The sequence below is a fragment of the Carcharhinus amblyrhynchos genome, chromosome 7 (assembly GCF_965287045.1).
Source record: "Carcharhinus amblyrhynchos chromosome 7, sCarAmb.v2.hapA, whole genome shotgun sequence".
NCBI classification, from domain to species: Eukaryota; Metazoa; Chordata; class Chondrichthyes; order Carcharhiniformes; family Carcharhinidae; genus Carcharhinus; species Carcharhinus amblyrhynchos.
In genome coordinates this window covers 40,937,702-40,963,540 of record NC_137330.1, presented here as the reverse complement: position 1 = coordinate 40,963,540, position 25,839 = coordinate 40,937,702, and the positions used below count along the sequence as shown (strand labels likewise).

Here is a 25,839-nt window from a genome sequence, read left to right as displayed (position 1 = left end):
AACTGACTTTTGCAGCAATGGTATAAGAATGATTTGGCTGTGGTAAGTGGTTTGTTCACCTTTTGGTTTCTTTTTAAGTGACGCAAGGTAAATACCAAATTACACAAATATTCATTGTATTGCATTGACCATCCTGCATAGATAAAATTAAAGCATTTTATTGCTCTATAGTTATTGAGGTGACAATTGTAATGGGTGTAGGGATTAAATGAGTTCAAACATTTTTAGTTTGTAATTGCTTCCCAAGTAAGCGACGTTTGTATCTTTAATTCCCAGTGTTATCACTGGAATATGGGGTTAAAAAATTGCTCAAGTCAATATGTTGTAACGCTATAGATGTAATTTACATTTTCTTTGATATTAATAGCTAATTGCCTTAACGTGGTGGAGTCGTAATTTAAACCATATGTTAAAGGTCAAAATTCTCCCTACAACACAATGGTATTTACATGGATTTCCTAAGTTTAGCAAATGAATAATCATTGTTTGCTCTGAAACCACTTTTGACATCTTGAAACAGATTTTCTTCCATTAGTTAAAATTATTGAATGGAATTTGGGCTCAAGTTCCAGCTCTTATCCTTGGGTGCCTAAGGGTAAAACTTAACCTTGTATTTGTCCATAAGAGGAAAATTAGCTTGAATTAAAGTTGGATGAGTTGATTTAAAACTGTGATGGGAACATGTTTATTTTACTTTGTTTGAACCACCAATAGGAGTTAAACAAATCCATTTTGTAACACCTATTATAGATATATTTTGCAGCACATTTTACCTGCTCAAAGTGGTCTCCAAGCAGCATACTCCCTTTCTGACATTGTAGTTTCAAGCCAAGGACTAACATTTCCAAGATAAAAGAAAGGGAACCTGTTCTATACTTCTGCATTAAATTGGAAACCCAAATGAGCTTTTCAGACAGACAGGTATGTGTCGCTCAAATATCAGACCATTTATAGGAGACCTTGTAGGCTACTAAGACCTTGCCCTGTATAGATTTTTATATAACTATAGAGCCATGCTCATTGTTATTTCTCAAATTTCAAATCTGGATGAAGACATAAAATGGCTGAAGCTACATAGTATGCGTGTGACATTTGAGCAAAAGAGGTTACCGGCAGTATCAGGGAAACTTGCATATTACTGGGGGCAATTCTCCCAGACCGGTGCACTGCTTGAGTAAGGCAGCGGGATGGGAGGCATCAGTGGGGGCTGTTTCACGGTCTTCCCACTGGGTGTCACGGCCTCTGTGAGCCTCCGAGACTAACCTGAACTGATTTCAATATGGAAATGGATAATTGCATCCGATTTGTTGGCCTGGGACTAAAGTCTCCACCTACTGGCAGTGTTTCCTCCAGTTCGATTTACTCTTGCTCCCCACTAATGGGCAACAGGTGACCCGACCCGGCTGGAGGGAAGAAAGACCACTGAAGCCCCCCAGGAGGTTGGGGGTAAGGGCAACTTGACACTGCCCACTGGGTGGGGCCTATTAGGGGTAACCGATTGGCATGGGAAGACCTGCTGCCACTCTGCATGTGGGATGACTGGGAGAGGGAGGGAGAAAGTGATTAGGGCTAGCCATCCAAGTGGGGGTAGTTGGGGCTGGTCGGGGGTGGGGGGAGGGGGGTTGGTGGTGGGGAGGAAGGATTTGCAGCAGTGTTCGGAAGCGGGGCTGACCAGGCGGGGGTTGGGGAGATCAGGGCTCGTCGGGGGGGGAGGGGAGATCGGGGTTGGTGGGGGAGGAGGGGCACTGGGGCTTGCCTGGGGAGTGCCGGGAGGCCAGCAACGTGGGAGGGATTGTGGGGCTGGCCAGTAATCTGGTGGCCAGCAAAGAAGAGCCACTGCGTGTGTGCCAATCTCTGTGCTGACAGATTGGTGCATGTGCAGTGGCCCCTCAGCATTATGCTGCCGGTGTCTCAGATGGGAATATGTGCTTTCCCCAGATTTTCAAAGTGAATCACATTAGGGCACTCCATGGTGCACAGTGTCTCAGAGATTTGTTCTGGAAATCTCACAAAAAAAACATTTACCCCCATTGTCCTGCATACTGGGGACTTAGAATTTGTTTGGGAGAATCCGTTATGTCTGAAGAGTCACGAACCATATATTGTGGGCAGCACAGACAAAATTCAGAGAACTATACAAAGGCTATCTACACTTCGTGACCCAGATTGGCCAACAGGAGCCTGTTCATCCACCATAATAAAGGACCTCTCAATCTTCATTTCAGTTCTTAATGGTTGAGACATTCAAATGAGTAATACACACTGTAAAGGGATGTGAGTCATGTGACATGGACTCTCGTTTGTCTTGTTGCACTGCAAAGTCGCAGTCTGCCATTTTGCCATCTAACTAGCGGCATCATAAACAACAGTTCTGACTAGGGTTGCTCATCTTTGCATGACTGTTTCATTGTGTGAAGTCAACACTGTCAGAAAAGTGAAGTGTCCAGCATCGGTTTTCAACTCAATGACCTTTGTGAAAGTACACATCATTCGACTTGGATGCTGGATTCTGGAATCTGTAACATCCTGGTTTTACAGTGTCTAATTTGGGGGTGTACCCAAAAAATGTGCTGAGGAATCCCTCTTGGAGGTTCCCAGGTAAGGATTTGCATGGCAATTGCCCATACACGCTAACGTCCTCTGAGAAAATTGGCTGCGCTGGGAACCGTTTGAAAAAGTGATTTAAACTGCAAAACAGCCCAATAGTTATTTAGAAAACGTTAGAAGAATAAAACCTTTTTTAACTTTAAGTATTTTAAGAACCCAAACAGATCCTTGCACAGGACCGACACCCCTCTCAAACCTGACCTCACCCCTGTGATGTCTTACTGTTTTCAGTAACATTTTATAATCCAGAAATTGAGCAATGTTGCTGTTGGTCCAATTTTGCTTAGTAAAAATGTATATTGGAAAATGAGGGTACGGGTTAGCTTGTCCAATTTACAGCAACCCCAATTTCCCGGTTATTGAAATAAATGTCCAAAAATCAGGAGTGTAATGAATTATCAAGTAGTTGTTCTTGTAATGTCAGGTTTCTAATTTTAGTGGATGGCTGGAGCTGGTACGATATTGGTCATTATTGTTGTTGCAGTGAGGTGGTATTCACTGAACACTCTGATTTATAACAGGTTACAGAACTACATATGAATTACTGCAAGACACTATGTTTTACAAGAATACTTTTATAGAAATGATGTCTTTGAGACAAAAAAATGTGTTCTTACTGAGCGGTCAATGCACTGTTTCCAAATCAGGAAATTGAGATGATGTTTGCATGGTTTACTTGACTGCATTGAAAACCTTCCTCTCCTATCTGATGATGATAATTAAACATAAAATAGTTGTGTTTTATTAATGTCAAATAGCAGAACTGTTGAGTACTTTTTCCCCCTGTTATTTTGATGTTGATGATCGTAACATGAAAGATAATTCTTCAGTATTTTTTCAGTGACATCATTAGTATATCACAACTCACAGAATTATTCTATTCTTGCTGCACGCTAAAGATGAATACAGCACTGCAAGGGAAGTATGAAGCGGGACCTGAATTATGTAGCTGGAGTCAAACAGAACTCTCGTTTACATGGTTGATATGTGGGAGGCATATTGAAATGCCGAATTATATGCGAATACGCTACCAACAATGAATGGCTGAATATGCAAGCAAGTGGTGGTATGCATGTTTCATATCTATAAGTTCCTGTGTGCTGAGAGTCCTCAATAGACCAATTGATAAGAAAATCTGTGATAGTAAATATTGGCTAAGAAAGTCTTCAACGTTCAAATAAAAAGACTGTTTCTCTTCGTTTCTCATCCCCACACCCCCTTCCCACACCCACACATACACACGTACAGTGTATTTTCCTCTAGCATGTTGTCATGGAAACTCACATTTCAGCAGGCAATTGAAGGTGGATTCTTAAATAATACTCCTTGAGCTGCTTCTGTTTTTAGGAACTGTACTGTGGGTGTGTTGGGATGGGAGATGAGAGCATATGCGCACACATCTTAATTCAGCTTTCTGTAAAGGAAGTGTACAACCATTGTGGTCCTCAGCAACTTCCTCATGTCTATATAAGGTAAAGAAAAAAGTTGCTTGAATTTTCTCCAGAGTTAAACTACAGATCACATTATCAGTGGCCTAAAAAACCGCTATTTGTTAGTCATCTTTGTTTATTTTAATCAGCTTGTTAAAAACAGAGTATATGTGATTTTTGAATATCAAGGTGAATAGTGAAGCCACTGTAAATCAGAATGTGCTGCCAATGTACTTTGGCACTGCAAACCCTAGAAGAGAGAAAATGTGAGGGAGACATTGTGCTACTTTTATATTTTGTATTTCAAACACATAGACTTTCGAATTCTTCCTTCTCTTTCCCACCCCCATTCCATGCCCTCAGCTCAGAAATCCAGAGACCTATGAAGTCGTTTGGCTGTTTTACTACTTTACACTGTAAGAAATCTCAACACCAGGGGTTGAAACCCAACAGGTTTATTTGGTAGCAAAAGCCACTAGCTTTTGGAGCGCTGTTCCTTCATCAGGTGAGTAGGATTTCAGTTCACAAACAGTGCATATAAAGACACAAACACAATTTACAAAATAATGTTTGGAATGCAAGCCTTTACAGGTAATCAAGCCTTAAAGGCACAGACAATGTGAGTGAGAAAGGGTTAAGCACAGGCACCTCACCGTACCGCAAGCCCACGGATAAACTCACGATGCTCCAATTCTCCAGCTTCCACCTTAAACATGTTAAAGAAGTCATCCCCTATGGACAAGCCCTCTGTATATGCAGGATCTGCTCAGATGAGGATCGCAACAGACACCTCCAGACGCTGAAAGATGCCCTCATAAGAACAGGATATGGCACTCAATTCATCAGTCGACAGTTCCAGCGCCACAGCAATAAACCGCACCGACCTCCTCAAAAGACAAACACGGGACATGGCAGACAGAGAACCCCTCATCGTCCAGTATTACTTGGAGCAGAGAAGCTACGACATCTTCTCAGCCTTCAACATGTCATTGATGATGATGACCATCTCACCAAGGCGATCCCCACACCCCCACTTCTTGCCTTCAAACAACCGCACAACCTCAAACAGACCATTGTCCGCAGCAAACTACCCAGCCGTCAGGAGAATAGTGACCACGACACCACACAACCCTGCCACAGCAACCTCTGCAAGATGTGCCAGATCATCAACATGGATGCCATCCTCTCATGTGAGGACACTATTCACTAGATGCATGGTACATGCACTTGCAACTTGGCCAACATTGTCTACCTGATGCACTGCAAGAAAGGATGACCCAAGGCATGGTACATTCGGGAGACCATGCAGACGCAGTGACAACAGATGAATGAACACTGCTCAATAATCACCAGGCAAGAGTGTTCTCTTCCTGTTGGGGAACACTTCAGTGGTCATGGGCATTTGGCCTCCGATCTTTGGGTAAGTGTTCTTCAAGGCGGCCTTCACGACACAACAACGTAGAGTTGTTGAGCAGAGACTGATAGCCAAGTTCTGCACGCAAGAACAACCTCAGCTGAGATCTTGGGTTCATGTCACACAATCTGTAACCCCCACAACTTGTCTGGCTTGCAAAATCTCACTAACTGTCCTGGCTGGAGACAATACACATCTCTTTAACCTGTGCTTAACCCTCTCTCCACTCACCTTATCTGTACCTTTAAGACTTGATTACCTGTAAAGACTCGCATTCCAACCATTATTTTGTAAATTGAGTTTGTGCCTTTGTACGCCCTGTTTGGGAACTGAAATCCCACTCATCTGACGAAGGAGCAGCACTCTGAAAGCTAGTGGTTTTTGCTGTCAAATAAACCTGTTGGACTTTAACCTGGCGCTGTGAGACTTCTTACTGTGTTTACCCCAGTCCAACGCCAGCATCTCCACATCATTACTAGTTTACACCATGAACTGTAACAAAATCAAAGGATTCCTCAGTATTTTTAAATCTGGTTCGAAATTGTACTGGAGTTAGACTCCTTGACTTCTTAAGATTGTTTGAGCCTGCCTTTTCGGGAATGTGTCACTGCTCCCCTCTAATTTTTGGATCTAACCTGAGCAACATTCTGACATTGTGGCAATGAGATTGCATAAATTGGTAGAGGTGCAAAAGTTAACAAAAACTGGGCTTATTAGCATTTGAAAAGAGCTGTGTCCGATGGAAGTTTGCAACATCACAAAGGGATTGATGAAATTGATCTGGAACACTGTTCATAGAATGATACAACCCAGAAGGAAGCCATGTGACCTGTTGTTCCTGTGCTGGTGTTTAAAAAGGCTATCCATCTCACGTGTGTGCTTGCAAGTGGGTGCCTGCTGTTATACTCAAAAAATGGTTTGGTGGGAGCATTTTTCCACATTGGTCTTTGGGTTCAAGCTATTTTATTGTAAACTCTATTTCAGAGCTGTCAGCCATGTCACAATCAATGTTACAGGCTTTACTGACAATTCTCTTAACGAGGTGATTGCCACACTCTGATTAGTAGTACATTGTCATCTACATTTGGGGAGTAGGTGTTTGTTGCACTTACATGTTGGATGTTGTGCGAAAATACACATTTTATCCTTTGTTGTGATTTAAACTTGCAAGTAAGCCTGTGCCTATGCATGTCACAGCACTCAAAAAGGTTAAAATACTCTTCAAATGTGAAACTTGCTGCAGTCAGCTGAGAGGTGAGAAAGGAAGTATAATTATCCTGCACCTTTCCTGCTCAATAACAATATTGGTTTAAACTTTACAGTGCAGCTCATAGGGTTCCATGCTACAATACATCTCTGAATTTGCTTGTTAACTTAAACTTACAAAAGCTTGTTGTTGAATTATTTAATTGGAACACACTCTCCACAATCGCATGCCTTGTTCCATAAAAACATACTTATTGTGGGTTGTAAGACAGCATATCATAGAGTCATAAATGTTTACAGCATGGAAACAGGCCCTTCGGCCCAACTTATCCATGCTGCCTTTTTTTTAAAAAGCCCCTAAGCAAATCCCAATTGCCCGCATTTGGCCCAAATCCCTCTATACCCGTTGTACCCATGTAATTATCTAAATGCTTTTTAAAAGACGAAATTGCACCTGCATGTACTACTACCTCTTGACAGCTTGTTCCAGACACTCTCCATCCTCTTTATGAAAAAAAGTTGTCCCTCTGGACACTTTTGTATCTCTCCCCTCTCACCTTAAACCTATGCCCTCTAGTTTAGACTTCCCTATCTTTGGGAAAAGATATTGACTAACTAGCTGATCAGTGCCCCACATTATTTAATAGACCTCCTACGCGCCAGAGGAAAGAAATCCCAATCTATCCATCCTCTCTTTATAACTCAAACCATCAAGTCCGGCAAATCTTTTCTGTACTCTTTCTAGTTTAATAATATCATTTATAAACTAGGGTGACCAGAATTGCACAGTGTTCCAAGTTTGGCCATACCAATGTATTGTACAATTTCAAGATGTTCCAGCTCCTGTATTCAATGCTCTGACCGATGAAACCAAGCATGCCAAATGCTTTCTTCGCCACTCTGTCCACCTGTGACTCCACTTTCAAGGCGCTGTGAACATGTATACCTAGATCTCTCTATCCTGTAACTATCTCCAACAATCTATCATTAACTAAGTCTTGACCTGGTTCAATCTACCAAAATGCATAACGTCACATTTGTCTAAATTAAACTCTGCCATTCGTCAGCCCACTGGCCCATTTGATCAAGATTCTGTTGCAATTGGAGATAACTTTCTTCACTGACGACTATGCCACCAATCTTGGTGTCATCAGCAAACTTACTAACCATGCCTCCTATATTCTCATCCAAATCATTAATATAAATGACAATAACAGTGGACCCAGTACTGATCCCTGAGGCACACTGCTGGTCACAGGCCTCCAGTTTGAAAAGCAACTCCCTAAGCCAGTTTTGTATCCACTTAGATACCTCATTCTGGATCCTGTCAGATTTAGCCTTATGCAGCAACCTCAAAGGCATTGCCAAAGCCTGTGTAGACAACATCAACTGCACTGCCCTCATCTACCTTCTTGGATATTCTGTCTAGAACAGAATAATCGAGAGTTTAGTTTTAGGAATGCCAAAAGGGTGTGATGAGTTATAGCGAAATGAGAAAAAAACTGTATGAAGCATGGCTAGGTTAGAAGTCAATTATACATTGGTAAGTTAGCAAATAAAGTTTTTTTTTAAATAGTGAAAATATTTCGCTGAAAGTCTATGGAACCATAATAGAATCATTTAAAATTAAATCATGTAAAACTAAAACTTATTTTTTGAAAATGTGTTATTCTATTTAACAAATTACATTGGACATATAATAAAACGTCTGGACTGGTTGGTCCCTGTAAACAATTGCCGCCATCTTGAGGGCAACTGATTCACAAAGCATTTCATCTTAATCACGTTTTCCCTCCAACATCAAGTGCTACATAAACGACAAGTCAAGAAGCAGTTCTTGAAGGTTTTACCAAAAACATACAAAAGTGTACCTTTTATAGATTGTGTTTATGCTGCATATGTAATGTAATACTAGCTGTGATGTTCTAACCTTGATCTGGAATGTCGATGGATCATTTTGAAAATTAGAGTTGTGCTTATAAAAATCCAGGCATTTCTGCGTCTAACTCGGACTGCAAACATAACTGCATATCTCATATTTTTTTCCCAGCTGGATACTATTAGTATAAAATTTAATAGTAAAATGCGATTCCCAATACGTGAAACATCCATTGAGCAGAAATGTTCCTGTTTCTTGTGATATTAACACACTCTTGGGAATGATGTGATTATATTAATTATGGACTGGACACTGTCATCCTGCTCTTGCTGATTGAATGAAAGTGATCTGTTTATATTATTCATTTTTAATTGAATAGATCCTTGGATAATTTTGTTCACCTTTATATACTACAGATCAATGTCAACAATGCACAAAATTATTGCTCTTGGAGTGGAGTTTTGGGTTCTGTGGTAAAACAGGCCAAAAGAGAAAATGCAATGGTCGGAGTGAGATTGAGAATTTTTTTATTGCTTTGCTGCTGAGTTGATTATTGTAATTCAGGAACAACTGCATGTATAAAATCCTTTTAAATGTTGTATGCAGAAACAACTTGGATGACTGGAAAATATCTGCACATGTCCCGAATGTACAAAATGCTATACTGATCTGCACAACATAGCTATAAAAATAATATGTAGCAATCAATGCAATCCTCAGATATTTCTGATCATTATTGCAAGTGCTGCATCCTAACTAATTGATGGCGGGGAGAAGGATAAAATAATTCCACCCCCATCCCACAGTATGCCTTTTTCTCTAAATTAACTGGTTGCTCACATAGAGGAGGAATTGATAATTGTCCGCTCAAATATGAATTGTATGCAGTGTGTACAATGTAGCATGAATATACCTTTGAAAGGATGCATCATTGTTGCCTGAGTAGGTTCATCACTTAAGTGTGGTGCTGAACCCTAGAGAATCCTGTCATTTGGAATGAGTTGAATTAACCAACTAAACCCCACGGTGAAACTATAACCACCTTCTTGGCCTTTTGGCTGAATCAAGCGTCAGGTCAAGCCCAAGATCAGGTGCAGTGCCTTTTCTTGCCTCTCTTAAGGAACCGTGAATTGGATTCAACTTGAATTGGGTTTTTGGAGCAAGTGAGGAGATAGGTTAAAGTCTTGACTAGTCTATTCTGCACATTAACTTTGTAACTTTAAGAACGGAGTAAAAATTAAACTCCAACCCCTGCAAATCCCTTCCCCCTCTCTCTTTCTCTCTTTCACTTAAAACACCATCTTGTTGACCAGGCTTTTGGTCATCTGACCTAATGTCTTTCTGTGACTCATTGTCATACTTTGTTCTATAATATGAAGCATCATGGGATGTTTCAATGCATTATAAGTGCTACAGAAATGTAAGTTGTTTATGTATTTGTAATCCTGAATTAGGATTGAATTACCAGTGATACTCTTCATGATGAAGTAGCCTCTCTGCGGTCCCTCCTGAGACATTTGCACAACAGATACCAATTGGGGCTAGCTCTGAATGTTGCTGATGCTAAAATTCCAGTTTAAGTAATGCCTACAAGAGAAATGTTATTTTAAAAATCTTTAAAAATCATTTTGAATTGAAAGTGATTTGAACAAACACAAAATTTTGAAGTTTTTATTTTGGCAGTTTTTCTTTGGCTAAGGTATTAAATAACAGGTATTGAATAATTAAGTATTGAATATGGCTAAGGTATTGAATAACTTTTTTGTTTCTGTCTTCACGGAGGAGGACGTGAATAATTTGCCGGGTGTTAGCGATGGAAAGGTGGTAGGACTGGAGGGTCTTAATGACATTACTGTTACTAGAAAGGCGGTGCTCGACAGACTGGAGGGGCTGATTGTGGACAAGTCCCCAGGACCGGATGGAATGCATCCGAGGGTTCTGAAAGAAATGGCGGAGGTGATAGTGGATGCCTTGGTGGTTATTTTCCAAACGTCGCTGGATTCTGGGGAAGTGCCGGATGATTGGAAAGCGGCTAATGTTACGCCGTTGTTTAAGAAGGGTGCCAGGCAAAAGGCGGGGAATTATAGGCCGGTTAGTTTAACGTCTGTGGTAGGTAAAATGTTAGAATCTGTCATTAAGGAGGAAATTGCGAGGCATCTTGAAGGGAATTGCTTGATAGAGCAGACGCAGCACGGTTTCATTAAAGGGAAGTCGTGTCTGACAAATTTACTGGAGTTCTATGAGGATGTGTCTAGGGCGGTGGATAGAGGAGAGCCAGTGGATGTGGTCTTTCTAGATTTTCAGAAGGCGTTTGACAAAGTGCCTCACAAGAGGTTATTGCAGAAGTTCGAGGGACATGGAGTTGGGGGTAGGGTGTTAGCGTGGATAGAGGATTGGTTGTCAAATAGGAGGCAGAGAGTGGGGGTCAACGGGTGCTATTCGGATTGGCGGATGGTGACTAGTGGAGTGCCCCAGGGGTCGGTGCTGGGGCCTCAGCTATTTACCATTTATATAGATGATCTGGAGGAGGGAACCGAGTGTAGAGTGTCGAAATTTGCTGATGACACCAAGATTGGGGGAACGGCAAATTGTGTGGAGGGCGTGGAGAGTCTGCAGAAGGATCTAGATAGGCTGGGCGAATGGGCCAGGAAATGGCAAAGGGAATTTAATGTTGGCAAGTGTGAGGTGGTCCACTTTGGTAGGAAGAATGGTAGGAAGGACTGTTACTTACGGGGCGAAAAACTGCAGCAGGCGACGGTGCAGAGGGACCTCGGGGTCCTTGTGCATGAGTCGCAAAAACCCAGCTTGCAGGTGCAGCAGGTGGTCAGGAAGGCGAATGGGATGCTGGCCTTCATAGCGAGGGGGATTGAATATAAAAGTAGGGAGGTCTTGCTGCAACTGTATAGGGCATTGGTGAGGCCGCAACTGGAGTACTGTGTGCATTTTTGGGCGCCGCACCTGCGCAAAGATATTTTGGCCTTGGAGGGAGTGCAGAGGAGGTTTACTAGGCTGATACGGGAGTTGAGGGGGTTGAGCTATGAGGAGAGGCTGAATAAACTAGGCTTGTACTCGTTAGAGTTTAGAAGAATGAGAGGAGATCTCATTGAGACGTATAAGATGATGAATGGGATGGATAGGATAGAGGTGGAAAGACTCTTCCCGCTCAAAAAAGACAATAGGACTAGGGGGCACAGCCTCAAGATAAAAGGGGGGGCGGTTTAGAACGGAGTTGAGGAGGAACTTCTTCACTCAAAGGGTGGTGAATCTCTGGAATTCTCTGCCCGTTGAAGTGGTGGAGGCTGCCTCGCTAAATATTTTTAAGACGCGGGTTGATGGGTTTTTGATAGGAGAGGGGATTAAGGGTTATGGGGAGAGGGCGGGAAAGTGGAACTGAGCAGCGACAGATCAGCCATGATCTTATTGAATGGGGGGGCAGGCTCGAAGGGCTGGATGGCCTACTCCTGCTCCTATTTCTTATGTTCTTATGTTCTTTTGAAAAATCCTTTTGTGGAGCAGGACAGTAAGACTTTGTTTTTTTCATGTGTCTTATGCAACAGATGTGGAACTGTTTCTTTTGAGAGCAATACCAAAAGTAAAGTGAGCCAGGAAGTGGTGCAACCAAGCTCCATTCATGTTTTGATCTGAGGTATGCTGCATTCTAATTTACTGAACCAATAGTCAGTCTAAAAATTTTGCATTACTTGAGTTGTGTTACAATGCTGTTGTGGTCTCAAGAAACGCAGTACAGCTACTGTAACATGTAATGTCTATTCACTGGTTCAATCAATCCATTGCTTCAATTTTGTTGATTGTATTTTATTGTACAAAAGTTGTTTCATATTTGACCTGGAGCCAAAGTCAAGTTTATTTGCAGCCTGTTCAAATATCAACAGCAATCTGTTTTGATCCCTTTCACATCACATGGAGCTCTGCCATATCTGCTCTGCTAAAACCACCTGAATAATAATGAAGGCACCATTACACCACATGTAATGTGCTGTTTAGTAGTTATATATTGCTGTTGATCATGAGAGATGAACAGTTCCTGCTTTAAATTGAAAACTTTTTTTTGTGCTAACATGATGGTTTCCAGGCTAACAGGCCCCTGCTGAATTCCTTTTCTTCATAATTCAGTATAATTCCATCCTTCTTACCCCTATTGTTTGCATAACAGATTTTAGCTCAATCTACATGTTCAAGCTATCTGGATACGTCATATTGACACTTCCCACGTTCTACCCCCACGCTTTCTCAAATTTTGTACTGTTTGTGATATCTCTAATGCTGCTCTCATTTGATTTCTATGATTCACCTTCCATTAGAACTGCATTATTTTTAGTGTTAAGGTGGAATTACGTGGAATGGATGCTGTGCTTCCGCTCTTCAAGCTTGAAGCAGACTTTTTTAAGTACACAGTGCCCAAATCATACCGTAGCCTTTACCCACTGGACTTCAGTGTGCTAATGACTTCCCGGCTGTACTCTGCAGCTGTGGTGTCTTGGGCAGAAACATGCTGTCCATTGGTCAAATAGAACATAGAACACTACAGCACAAACAGGCCCTTCGGCCCACAAGTTGTGCTGATCATATCCCTACCTACCAGGCCTATCTACAACCCTCAATCCCATTAAATCCCATGTACTCATCCAGAAGTCTCCTAAAAGACCCCAACGAGTTTGCCCCCACCACCGCCGACGGCAGCCAAATCTTGTGCTACTGCATTTAACTGAGATTATTCTCTGTTGAACTACTATTTCATTACCTGGTTTACTTCTGGTGTGTCCTCTATTACTACTTCATTAAGTTCAAGGGTTGTTAATGGCAAACGGTTTAGCTGTTGTTGCCAGACCTGAGTGGGCTATATAAAGCAATATTGCATCTTGTTCTCCTTTGTCAAAATTGCTCACTATTGCAAGATCATCCTGGAATGCTAAGATAATCCCTGGCTTCTCTTCAATGCAAGTTATCTTCTTCAGCCTCTCCCCTACATCCTTACCTTAAGAGGCATGAGGAGTTCATTACCTTTTTGTTACCTGCCTTTTATGCATCTGTATTGATCCTGTGGATTTATCCTTAGCATACGCTCATCACCAACAGGATAGCGATCAGTTACAGCAACATCAACCACTTTGTCATGTTCTCAATTCTTAAACACTGCAAGACATAAGAACATAAGAAATAGGAGCAGGAGTAGGCCATCTAGCCCTTCGAGCCTGCCCCGCCATTCAGTAAGATCATGGCTGATCTGTCGTGGTTCAGTTCCACATTCCCGCCCTCTCCCCATAACCCTTAATCCCCTCTCTTATCAAAAACCCATCCACCCATCAAAAAAACCCATCAAAAACCCTTAGTGTTGCTTCTTCAGAGGCCAGGAATCACACTTGGAACATTTTGATCCATGTGTCTCAGTTATAGAGTGATAGAGGTTTATAGCTTGGAAATAGGCCTTTCGGCCCAACTTGTCCATGTTGCCCAGTTTTTACCATTAAGCTAGTCCCATTTGCTTGTGCTTGGCCCAATATCTCTCTATACCATCTTAGCCATGTAACTGTCTAAATGCTTTTTAAAAAAAACAAAATTGTACTCACCTCTACTACTATCTCTGCCAGCTCGTTCCAGACAGTCATCACCCTCTGTTTAAAAAATTGCCCCTCTTTTGCATCTCTCCCCTTAAACCTATGTCCTCTAGTTTCAGACTCCCCTACTTTTGGGAAAGGATATTGACCTTATCTATGCTCCTCATTATTTTATAGATCTCTATAGAATCACCCCTAAGCCTCCTATGCTCCAGGAAAAAAGTCCTAAATCTATCCAGCCTCTCCTTATGACTCTTCTGAGTTTAATAATATCCTTTCTAATAGGGTGACCAGAATTGTACACAGTATTCCAAGTGTGGCCTTACCAATGTCTTGTACAACTTCAACAAGATGTCCCAACTCCTGTATTTAGTGTTGTGACCAATGAAACCAAGCATGCTGAATGCTGTCTTCACCACCCTGTCAACCTGTGACTCCACTTTCGAGGAGCTATGAACATGAACCCCTACATCTTTTTGTTCTAGAGAACTCCCCAACGGCCTACCATTAACTGAGTAAGTCCTGCACCGGTTTGATCTACCAAAATGCATCACTTCGAATTTATCTAAATTAAACTCCATCTGCCACTCGTCAGCCCACTGGCCCAATTGATCAAGATGCTGTTGCAATCCTTCACTGTCCAATATGCCACCAATCTTGGTGTCATCTGCAAATTTACTAACTATGCCTTCTAAATTCTCATTCAAGTCACTAATATAAATGACAAATAACAGTGGACCCAGCACTGATCTCTGAGGCACACATTGGCCATAGGCGTCCAGTTTGAAAAACAACCCTCTAGAACCACCCTCTCGTCAAATCAGTTTTGTATCCAATCGGTAACCTCGTTGTGGACCCCGTGAGATTTAATGTTTTGCAACAACCTACCATGATGTACGCTGTCAAAGGCCTTGCTAAAGTCCATGTTGATGCTTTCATCTACTTTCATGGTTACCCCTTCAAATAACTGTAGTGAGGCATGATTTTCCACTCATGAAGCCATTGCTGACTGCCCCAATTAGCCAACCAATAAGTTTGTTGAATTATGCAAATAATTGCGTTATTTTGGCATTTATGAATTCTGTTGGATAGTTGTGAAAATAAAAATCCAGGCAAAGACCTTACCAGTAATCTGTTTCATTGTCATGTGCTTTACAGGTGCTGATATTAATACCTCCAAACAGCCCTTTGGCTCCTTCCGGCAAGAAATTGTTCATGTAAGTTTATAATCCACTTTTTTGTTTGCCTTGCTCTTTTTACAGCATCCAATTTAACTGTACCAAAGCGATGCATAGTTTTTATCCTTTTACTGCACAATCACACAGGCCATTTCGAACTTTCGGTGCCTAAAATTGAAAGATCCTACTTTTACTCTTGTTTGGTTTTGACAATGTGTGATAAATTTAGACTTAGAACAGCGTGTTTTCGGTTTGTAGGTGATAGTTATCCCACTTTAGCTGCCAAGTATTGTTATAGTTTGGGCTTCCTCCCAACACTCTTTGTTCATGGTTATAGCAACATGGCAGCAGGCCCACACCTCCTGTGAATTGGAACTTATGTGCCTCAAGCAGAGTGAATGGATTAGCTCACACCAAGATTGACAATTCCAATAGACAGAAAAGCAGCATGCTGACGAATCAAGCAGCTATAAATATTGTTGACTATAAAGGATAATTTTACACGGAATCATTGCAGGGTGATATAGTGTTTCAGTTTCTTAGAGAATACTTACTGGCTTGTGTAATGAATAAGTGATTTGCTGGATATCTGGAATGGAGAGCTGGCTCAGATAACTTTACATTATAAGTCTGAGGCAATGTGGCCCCTGGGCTAGTTTAGAGAAGAATTTTCTAGATATTTTTCCTTAATTACGTCTAGGATATATTGGATTACAAAGAGTTGGCACCGAGACAGGCAAACCGAAGCAGAAAATGTCAGATGCCATTGGCCTAGCTTTTTACTTTTCTTTTGGTTGCTATCCAAAAAATTGCATGGCTCTGGATGGCTAGAGAGCATCACAACTGTGTGGGACCGATCTTTACTCACGCTTCTTTAGATTTCTGCATTGGATCTTTAATGGAACTGATGTGGACATTTCAGTTCCATTTTGGCCTTGGATTCCAATTTGGCTAATTGACTTAAAAGGAGCCATAAAAGCTAACAGTAAACGTACCTGTTCTAGATGGCTTCTGATGTTTCTTGATCCAAAGTAGACTTATCAAAATAGGCTTATTCTATCTCAACAGCATGATGATGCATATCAGTTATTTTGAGTTGAGATCGGGACAGAGATCAGCTGAGTAGATTACTACATTTGTGACTATAGCATCTGGGAATTTTATGTCCCAGCAGGCAACTTCCAAATTCCCAAGTCTTTTCTGAAGCATTGTATACCATCCAATGTCATCAAAGAGATATTCTGGAACAGGACATCTCCATTTTCTAATTTGCAGTAACAAACTATCGAGGAAGAATTAAACTGCAGAGCCCCTGGAAGGTGTGAATGATGGTTATGGATAGAATCAAGATGTTTGACAAAGGAAATGCACATGGAAGGATGAATAATGGGGGTAAATGGGCAAGTCAGTTAATGTTGAAAGTTCATTGGCAGTGCTGTAGAGAGAGAGTCATGAAGAGAAGGGATGAATACAGACAAGTATTGTTATGAACAGACTTAAAAGTTAAATTTTCAACATAAGAGCAGGAAGTAATTTTGTTTTTATTAATTCAAAAGATGCAGTGGGCATTGCTGGCTAGACCAGCATCTTTTGCCTTGGACACTATCCTGAAGAACTTATGTAGTGATGTCCTGGAACAGAGACCTCCAACAACCACAAAATCTTCCCTTGTGCTATGTTTGACTCTTTCCAACAGAACGTTTTTCCCTTGATTCCCATTGACTTCAGCTTTTTTTAGGGCTCTTTGATGCCACACACAGTCAAATGTGGTCTTGGGATCAAGAGAGATGGCAGAGTCGGCTTAGAGCAAAAGGTGTGCACCTTTCAAAATGATGAGCATAGCTAGAACTTGGGAGGTGGGAGATGTATAATGACATGACGAGTGGCAGCAATAGACAAGGCTGACCTCTCTGGATAACTGGAAGTTAGACAACTTGAATCTAGAGGAAGTGAGAGAACTTAACAGATCGTTCAGGAGGGAAGCAACTTTAGCCTGATGAGGATGAAATTGTTTAGGCTTCTGTTCAAGGAATAAGTACAGTAAAAAGTCTCACAACATCAGGGTAAAGTCCAACAGGTTTATTTGAAATCATGAGCTTTTAGAAGGTTGCTCCTTCATCAGTTGAAGGAAAGGAAGGTTCACAAACACGGCATATGTAGGCAAAGACACAATTGCAAGATAATAGATTGGAAGAACGGTTGGAATGCAAGTCTTCAACAAAGAGTCATCGAAATGTCAGCTCCTTTGTCTCTTGTAGATGCTGCCAGACCTGCTGAGATTTTCCAGCATTTTCTCTTTAGGGTAAAGAGGTGTGAAGTGTCTGACTGGCTTGAGACAATTCATTCCTCTTTAACTTGTGATCATTCCTCTCTCCACTCACACTTCTGTATCTGCAAAAACTTGATTATCTGTAAAGACTTGCATTTCAACCGTTCTTCACACTCCAATCTATAATTACCTTGCAATTGTGTCTTTGCCTACATATGCTGTGTTTGTGAACTAACTTCTCCACTCACCTAATGAAGGAACAATGCTCCGAAAGCTCGTGATTCCAAAAAAACCTGTTGGACTTTAATCTGGTATGGTGAGACTTCCTGTGCCCACTCCAGTCCAACATCAAGAAGGAAATGAGAGTCTAGAGTCCAGTTCTGATGATCGTTCCATCAACCTGAAATAGATGACTCCAGTTCCCATTCCAAAAACTGCTGCCTGACTTGCTATGTCCAGCATTTTCTGCTTTTTAGTTTAGAGACTGTCATGATACGAGTAGGAAATACCGATTGACTGACAGTACAGCAATAGCAAAAAAAGGCCATTAGAGATGGAAAATTTGAAATTGTGAAAATAGTATAAGAATTAACTGGTAATTACCTGTGTAGATGGATAAAGAATAGAAAAGAAGGTGAGAATGAATGGGCCAGCACAGTGGCACAGTTTGCCTCTCAGCGCCAGGGACATAAGTCGCTGTCCATGTGGAGTTTGCCCTTCTCCCTGAGTCTGTGTGGGTTTCCTCCAGGTGCTCTGGTTTCCTCCCACAGTCCAAAAATGTGTGGGTTAGGTGGATTGGCAATATTAAATTACCCCTTAGCCCCCCGACACTAACTAGAGTAAATACATGTGGTTGTAGGGCTTAGGGATTATCGTCGGTGCAGACTGGATCGGCTGAATGGCCTCCTTCTGCATTATTGAATTCTTGAGTACAGATAACAGGAAATTAGTTTGTTCTTGCCTCACCAGTCAACTTACTAGGGCAGACCCATTGTATATTTTCAGGATTTTGTTTTTATTTCCCACTTCCAGCATTTACAGATTTTTCTTTGTATTAAATAATGTTCTATTTCATTCAAGTAGAAAAATTATTCATATTTAATAAAGACTTGTGTTGGTAACAAGTAAACAGGAGAGACCAGTATTGCCATTCATAAACGTGTAACAGTATCACTGAATTAAAGAGTCTCCACGGTGCAGAAAGATGCCATTCAGACCATTGAGTCTGCACCAAATCTTACCCAGGCGTACCTCGGAACCCCACATATTTAACCTGCTAACCCCCTTACCTTATCTATTTCTTGGGACGCTAAGAGGAAATTTAGTATGGCCGATCCACCTAACCTGCACATTTTTGGACAGTGGGAGCACCCAGAAAAAGCCTGTGCAAACTTCACACAATCACCAATAGTTGGAATTGAATGTGGCCGCTGTGAGGCAGTATTGCTAACCAACATGCTGTCTTTCATCTGTCACTAATGCAGGATTTGCTAATCCTGCAGATTGTTTGTATCAAACAACACATTTATCTCTGATTATTTAATTTCGGATATTATTTGTTTCTAATCCCTAATTTATTTTTAATTAAACAAATTTAATCTCAAATAATGTAACCTGCTGAAAGTCCTTATGCCCAGTAAGTAACAGCATTTCTAAACAATAGTTATTTGATTTTAAGTTTAAAAAAAACTCTTCAAAAACTCATTTTAATAAGCCTTTTAAAGTCGTCCCACATATTACTAATATTTTCTTTCATTGGCTGTCCCTTTATTCAGAAACACTGCAATTCTAGTGACACTATGCAATGATAGTAATGTTCTACGCTTTCATTCTTTTCAGTATCAAAGCATGTGTTCATGTTGAAAATGGGACGCTTTCTCTTTCAGCTTCCCAATCAGTCCAATGCTCCTAAAATCAGTCCAAGTATAGTCACATACAGGGGAAAGCTTAATCTTCTCTGTCCCAAGATTGTACCTTGGATCTAAACTCAGTAAAGCTCTCCTTACTTAATGAGTTTGACAACATCATCCATCTTGAGCTGATATTATATTGCCATTTACTGTTGAATTAGGAAGAGCATTGTACAGTATATCATTGACCACCCTGAAATAGGTAAAAATGTCACGAATTTTACACAGCAATCACCTCTTTAACATAGAAAAACACCTAGACACTTCAGAGGAAAAAAACTAGGCGCAGTGGTTAGCACTGCTGCCTCACAGCTCCAGGCCAGCTTGGATCACTGTCTATGTGGAGTTTGCACATTCTCCCCACATCTGCATGAGTTTCCTCTTGGTGCTCCCATTTCCTCCCGCACATCAAAGATATGCAGGTTAGATGGATTGGCCATGCTAAAATTGCCCCTTAGGATTCTATTTAAAAAAAAGTCACAATATGAGAGGAGTAATCAAAAACATGGTCAAAGATGTTCACAAGAGATTAGAATCATTGGAACATACCTCGAAGGAGGCTTGTACAGTTGGCGAGATAAGAAGAGGAGATGGAAAGATTTAAAGCCAAGGGTAAGAATTTCTAATTCTAATTGAAGTGTTGGAAGCCATTTTAGGTTAGCAAAGGCAGGGGTGAAGGGAGAGTTATGGAAGGAACATCAATGTTTTAGGCAAGTTGCAGGATATGAATGATGGGAACACAGCAAGAAAATCATTGGGGTAATTGACTGGGCATGGCAAAAGTACGTGTGTATATGGTTTCAGTGATATATGAAATGAGAATAGCAGAGGTGAAAATGTTAGGGAAGTAGATACTCTTTTTGTGATGGAGTAGAACTGATGATCAGAAACAGGTAAGTCAAGCATGACGCTGAGGTTCTAATCTATATAGTTCAGCTTAAGATTGTGATTCAAGAGTCTTGGTGAAGGGAGAGAATGTCTGGGAACTGTTAATGGCTTTTGTCGTCTATTATTTAATGCAACGGACATTAGTCAGATCTTATACACAGTGTTAGGCAGGTAGCCTTGACTGCGCAGAGACAGTAAAGGTGATGAAGAGGCGACTAAAGATGGTTCCACTAGAAGAGTTGACATTGCAGAAATAGGAAAGGAAGCCATTGCATTGTTTGGGTTGCTGATACCAGGAAGTTATAATTCACATAAAATGTTCTAAATGCGGTATAGCGTACAGAAGTTAGAGTATTAAGTTCATCCATCTCTACTCCTGTGAAATGTTTGAACCTACTTCAAAAGAATTATATATACCATAGGAGAACTATATTTGGCCAAGTATTCTATTGAGCGACATTGTGAGTCACTTTTAAATTAGTCAGTTGACCCAATGGAGACTAGGAAAACTCATTTAACATTGGAATCTCATGTTCATGAGAGATTAAGATTTCGTATAATTCAATTAAGTGAAATGAAACACTGATCCTAGAGGAAAAACATGTGTCTTAATCACTGTGAAATCTGACCCTTTGCTTATTGTTTTTCAATATGTAAACTGTTAGCTGTAAATTGGCATCACCAAACCAAGAAAAATCAATGCATTAGTTTTTTTTCCACACTTCTAATCCATGTATCAAGCATTGGTACAAAATTTTTAGAATTCAACCTTTCGAGCAACATTTTTGTTTGCAATACTGTTCAAGACTTGGTGAATAAAAATTTTCATTTTTAACAGCAAAGGATTATTCATGCAAAAATAATGAGCACTGAAGATTTAAATAAAACTGTAAGCGGCATATTAGCTATAGTGAGAGATCTCTGTTTTCATTATGTATTCCATAATAACACGAGACAGTTTGGAGTTGATACTTTAATATCTATGACAGTAAATGCTATTATGTTGGAAAGGACGATTATTGCTGAAGACCACATCTTGCAGATGTTAACTCATGAAATTCAAATTAACCTCAGTGTTAAACAGCTTGAGGGGTTTGTGAATGGATCACTTTTAGCTGTGTAGCATTGTGGGTGGATTAGAATGGATTAATTACTGTAAAATGCATGAGAAGTAGTGAGTGCAACTACTTCATATAAGATTGAGTTAAAATGTTTAAATGTTTATGATCTTGAGGGAGACTATTGTTACAATCCTGTTAGGAACAACTTTTATAGAAGAAATTGGAACATCTGGTAATTAATTTAGAAAACTACGCCACAAGATTTCGCATTTTTTTAAAAACAACATACCTTATTGTATATCAAACCTTCCTCAGAAGATCTAAAGAAACTAAATAAAACAATCTTCTAATTAAGGCTGTACCCTGAATGTCCATGGCAATTTCTCAGACCCAAGAGAAATGAAATTTAATTACCTTTCATTTCCAAAATTTTCCTTGATTCTGGGAAAACATATGAATAATTTCTATCTCTAATTGAGTTTTACAACCATCTTTCCTCAAATTGCTAGCAGTTAGCCTCTTGGAAATAATTAAACACCCTGCTTCTACCAAGAGATCCAGAAATGGTCCATTCATTAAGTGTTTACACCTCTCCCTATGACTCAGTAAGATAAAGATAGGGTAGCTTTTAACTAATTCATTCCCAGCTTGTTTGAATTGCAGTCACTTCAGAATTACTACCAGTTTCTTGATCATAATTTTCATTTGTCTTGTATTTAACACTTGAATCTTCTAAAGCTGGATGTTACATTCTAACATATATAAATTATAAACTGGGAACTCTCAGCACTATTAGTTATTAAAAGGAAATTCAAAGTCCCAGTTTTAATTGAAATCATACCACAAAATGTCATGTTTTGAACAAAAGTATGTACTGTACAAGAGTTAAACAAAGCAACACAGTGACCGGAACTACTTTTTATTTATTCGTGGGACATACTGGCTGGCCAGCATTTATTGCCCACCCCTCGTTGCCCTTGTTCAGAGGGCAGTTGAGAGTCAACCACATTGCTGTGGCTCTGCAGTCGCATGTAGGCCAGAACAGGTGAGGATGGCAGATTTCCTTCACAAAAGACATTAGTAAACCCAATGGGTTTCAAGAATAGTTTCATGGTTGTCAGTAAATTCCTAATTCCAGATATTTTTACATGAATTCAAATACCGCCACCTACTGTGTAGGATTTGAACCCGAGTCTTCAGGACATTTGCTAAGTTTCTGGATTAATTATCCAGCAATAATACCACTAGATCGTCACACCACCTGGTCCTGTCCATGGTCTACTCCTGGCGCAGGTTTCAATAGGAATTCAATGGGAACTCACATTGATGGTGGCATAACCAGAAGGTCCTGCAACTGGTTAACCTCCCACAGTCGAGAAACGTGCCATGGGGAGGCCAGAGAATCTAGCCCAATATTATTTTGTAAGCACTTAAACATTAAACCCAAAAGTCTCAACAAACCACTTCCTGTCTTGCTTTTAATTCCACCCAAGAATTTCCTATCTGTTACAGAATTTTGTGGGTTCCTTCACTTTGGGACCAAACCAAGATATGCCACAGGTCTTTGACGCTCCTCAGTTTTCTGGTCTAGCATTTCGACTCCTAAAATACACTCCTCCTTGCCCCTACCAGGAGATAATAGATACACAACAGCTTTTTCTTTGTCTCCCAAGTTGACTTAACTGCCTCTGTGAAAGAGCAGGGATAAAACTAAAACTAAAGGGTAGTTCCCCGTAACCAATCCCTGGAGTGATGTGGCATACCTAGGATGCCTTAGGTAGAGATTTAAACTAATTAACTTCAATCTTAGATCTGTTTTTGGATGTGAAAAGTATGGGGGTACATTTGAAGACTTACAGGAGACCACTTGTGTTTAAATTTTCTCAGTCAGACTTTGACCTTATTAAATAAACATAGGAAACACTTTAAATTGCAATCACTTTATTACCTCTCACACTAAATGCTTCTGTTACCTTATTCTGTAAAAAAACAAAACTAAGTGCCCAACAGGCAGGAAAGCAGGAGTATTTTTGGGCATATCTACCAGAATGAATCTCCAACATTAAACAGCACAGAGTGCCTCAGCGTGATTCATTCTGGAAAGTGGTGGGCGGGGCCTCATCCCGTCTGAAAGGCCAGCACCAGAGTGCTGAGCGGACCATTGTGCATGCACCAATCTGTCAGTACGGAGCTAATAACATAAGAACTAGGAGCAGAAGTAGGCCATCTGGCCCCTCGAGCCTGCTCTACCACTCAATAAGATCATGACTGATCTTTTTTGTGGACTCACTTGCCCGCTGCTCACCATAACCCTTAATTCTCTTACTGTTCAAAAATTTATCAACCCTTGCCTTAAAAACATTCAATGAGGTAGCCTCAACTGCTTCATTGGGCAGGGAATTCCAGATTCACAACCCTTTGTGTGAAGAAGTTCCTTCTCAACTCAGTCCTAAATCTGCTTCCCCTTATTTTGAGGCCATGCCCCCCTAGTTCTAGTTTCACCTGCCAATGGAAACAACTTCCCTACTTCTATCTTATCTATTCATAATCTTGTATGTTTCTATATGATCTCCCCTCATTCTTCTGAATTCCACTGAGTATAGATCCAGTCTACTCAGTCTCTCCTCATATGCCAACTCTGTCAACTCCAGAATCAACTTAGTGAATCTCCTGTGCCAGTATATCCTTTCTCAAGTAAGGAGATCAAAACTGTATCCAGTACTCCAGGTGTGGCCTCACCAGATCTTGTGCAACATAACCTTGCTGTTTTTAAACTCCATCCCGCCAGCAATGAAGGACAAAATTCCATTTGCCGCCTTAATTATGTGCTGCACCTGCAAACCAACTCTTTGAAATTCCTGCACAAGGACACCCAGGTCCCTGTGCATGCTGTAATTTTTTACCATTTAAATAATAGTCCATTTTGCTGTTATTCCTATTAAAATGGATGACCTCACATTTACCAACGTTGTACCCCATTTGCCAGACCCACGCCCACTCACTTTGATAATCAATGTCCAGATAGGTCCATCTGGCATCCATCCCCCATAACTGGCATTCCCAACACCTCCCCTTCAATGACCAGTCCCGATCATCTATTTTCTCTCACCCACTGATAGGCAGTGCCAAGGTGTCTGCAGTGCCATTTTGCTTTGGGCAGTGCCAGGATGCTAGGCTGGCACTGTCCAAGGAACAATCCCCTTGCGCCACCTCCCCCCCCCCACCCCCTGGCAGGGTGGGGGAGAGGGAGGGTGGTGCTCAATAGCATCTGTCCCCACAAGCAGGGTGAAGACGTTTGTTCCCTGTTAGTGGGGAGTAGGTTTTACAACTCCTGGTGGGGGAGAGGCGCTAGGGTGCCTGGAATACTGTGCCAGGCCTGCTAATCATTTGAAAATGTCAATTTCTATATGACAATCAGCTCTGTGCTAATTTTCAGAGTGCAGCTGATTACACTAGACAAAACCGCTCATCAGAGACCCGCAATTAGCTGGACACTACTTGCGAACGTCACTAAAGACCCCCCGCTGTTGTCGTCCGGCTCGCTGCGCTGCTGGGAGAATCCCATCCTATATTCTTACGAAATATGAATCAGGCAATGAGGATTTAGCAACATTGGATACCCTTAACCTTAGATATGACCTATAGCTGAGACCCAATGTAGATAAAAAAACTTGCTGAATAAAACACCTGAAGTAAAATTCAAACTCACTCTTTTTGATAATTTGATGTTGTTTAGAAACATTATATTTTCAGGAACCATTTGTTTTCTGATCCTCTAATAAGCAAGAACAGTAGGATTTAGTGTGGTGTGACAAAAAGTATAATTATATAGCAAAAAAGGAAACTAGTTGGCCCAACATGGCTATACCAGCTGTTTTAAGAGTTATTCAATTAGTCCCATTTCTCTGTTGCTTACTCATAACCTTGAAATTTTTTCTCTTTCAACGATATATTCAATTCTCTTATGGAAATTATTGAATCTGCTTCCACCTGCTCCTCCCCTTCCTCTCCCCTTCCACTACCCTTCCCTCACCTGCCAGGCAAAATAATTGCCCTCTCTTTCGTCTTCTGAAAACTCTCTCATAGCTATGAACATCTTTATTAAATCTCTCTTTTATCTTCTTTTTAAAGTGAACACCCCAAGCTTCTCTACTTTCTCAACAAAAGTGAAGGTTCTCATTGCTGGTATTATTCTGGTAAGTTTCCTCTGCACCCACCAAAGCCTGACCATCAGTAATGACTCAGTGAAATACAGACACCCTGTGCTTCCAAAGGCTGCATCATCAATGTATTTCAGACAGCATCTTTTACATTTCTGCATTTAATTACAAATGCAAAAAATTGTCAGTAGTTGTTGTCCAATTCCATTTTACCTGATAATCTGGTCCTTTGTATATACTAAGATAAAAGCAAAGTACCGC

The 25,839-nt window shown here is 40.8% G+C and overlaps 1 protein-coding gene across 5 annotated transcripts in view; it reads left to right on the top strand.

Annotated features, from left to right (window-relative positions):
* fam49a (family with sequence similarity 49 member A) overlaps positions 1-25,839 on the top strand; it is a 216,162-nt gene that overhangs the window by 71,923 nt on the left and 118,400 nt on the right. For 2 of the 5 annotated variants that reach the window (XM_080192179.1, XM_080192180.1), the window contains 2 exons: positions 15,271-15,329; positions 25,550-25,614. In XM_080192179.1, the coding sequence (XP_080048305.1) occupies positions 15,271-15,329; positions 25,550-25,614 (124 nt within the window). Of the gene's footprint in view, positions 1-12,093; positions 12,183-15,270; positions 15,330-25,549; positions 25,615-25,839 lie in introns of all 5 variants that reach the window. The other 3 variants (XM_080192182.1, XM_080192181.1, XM_080192183.1) reach the window with 2 other exon arrangements.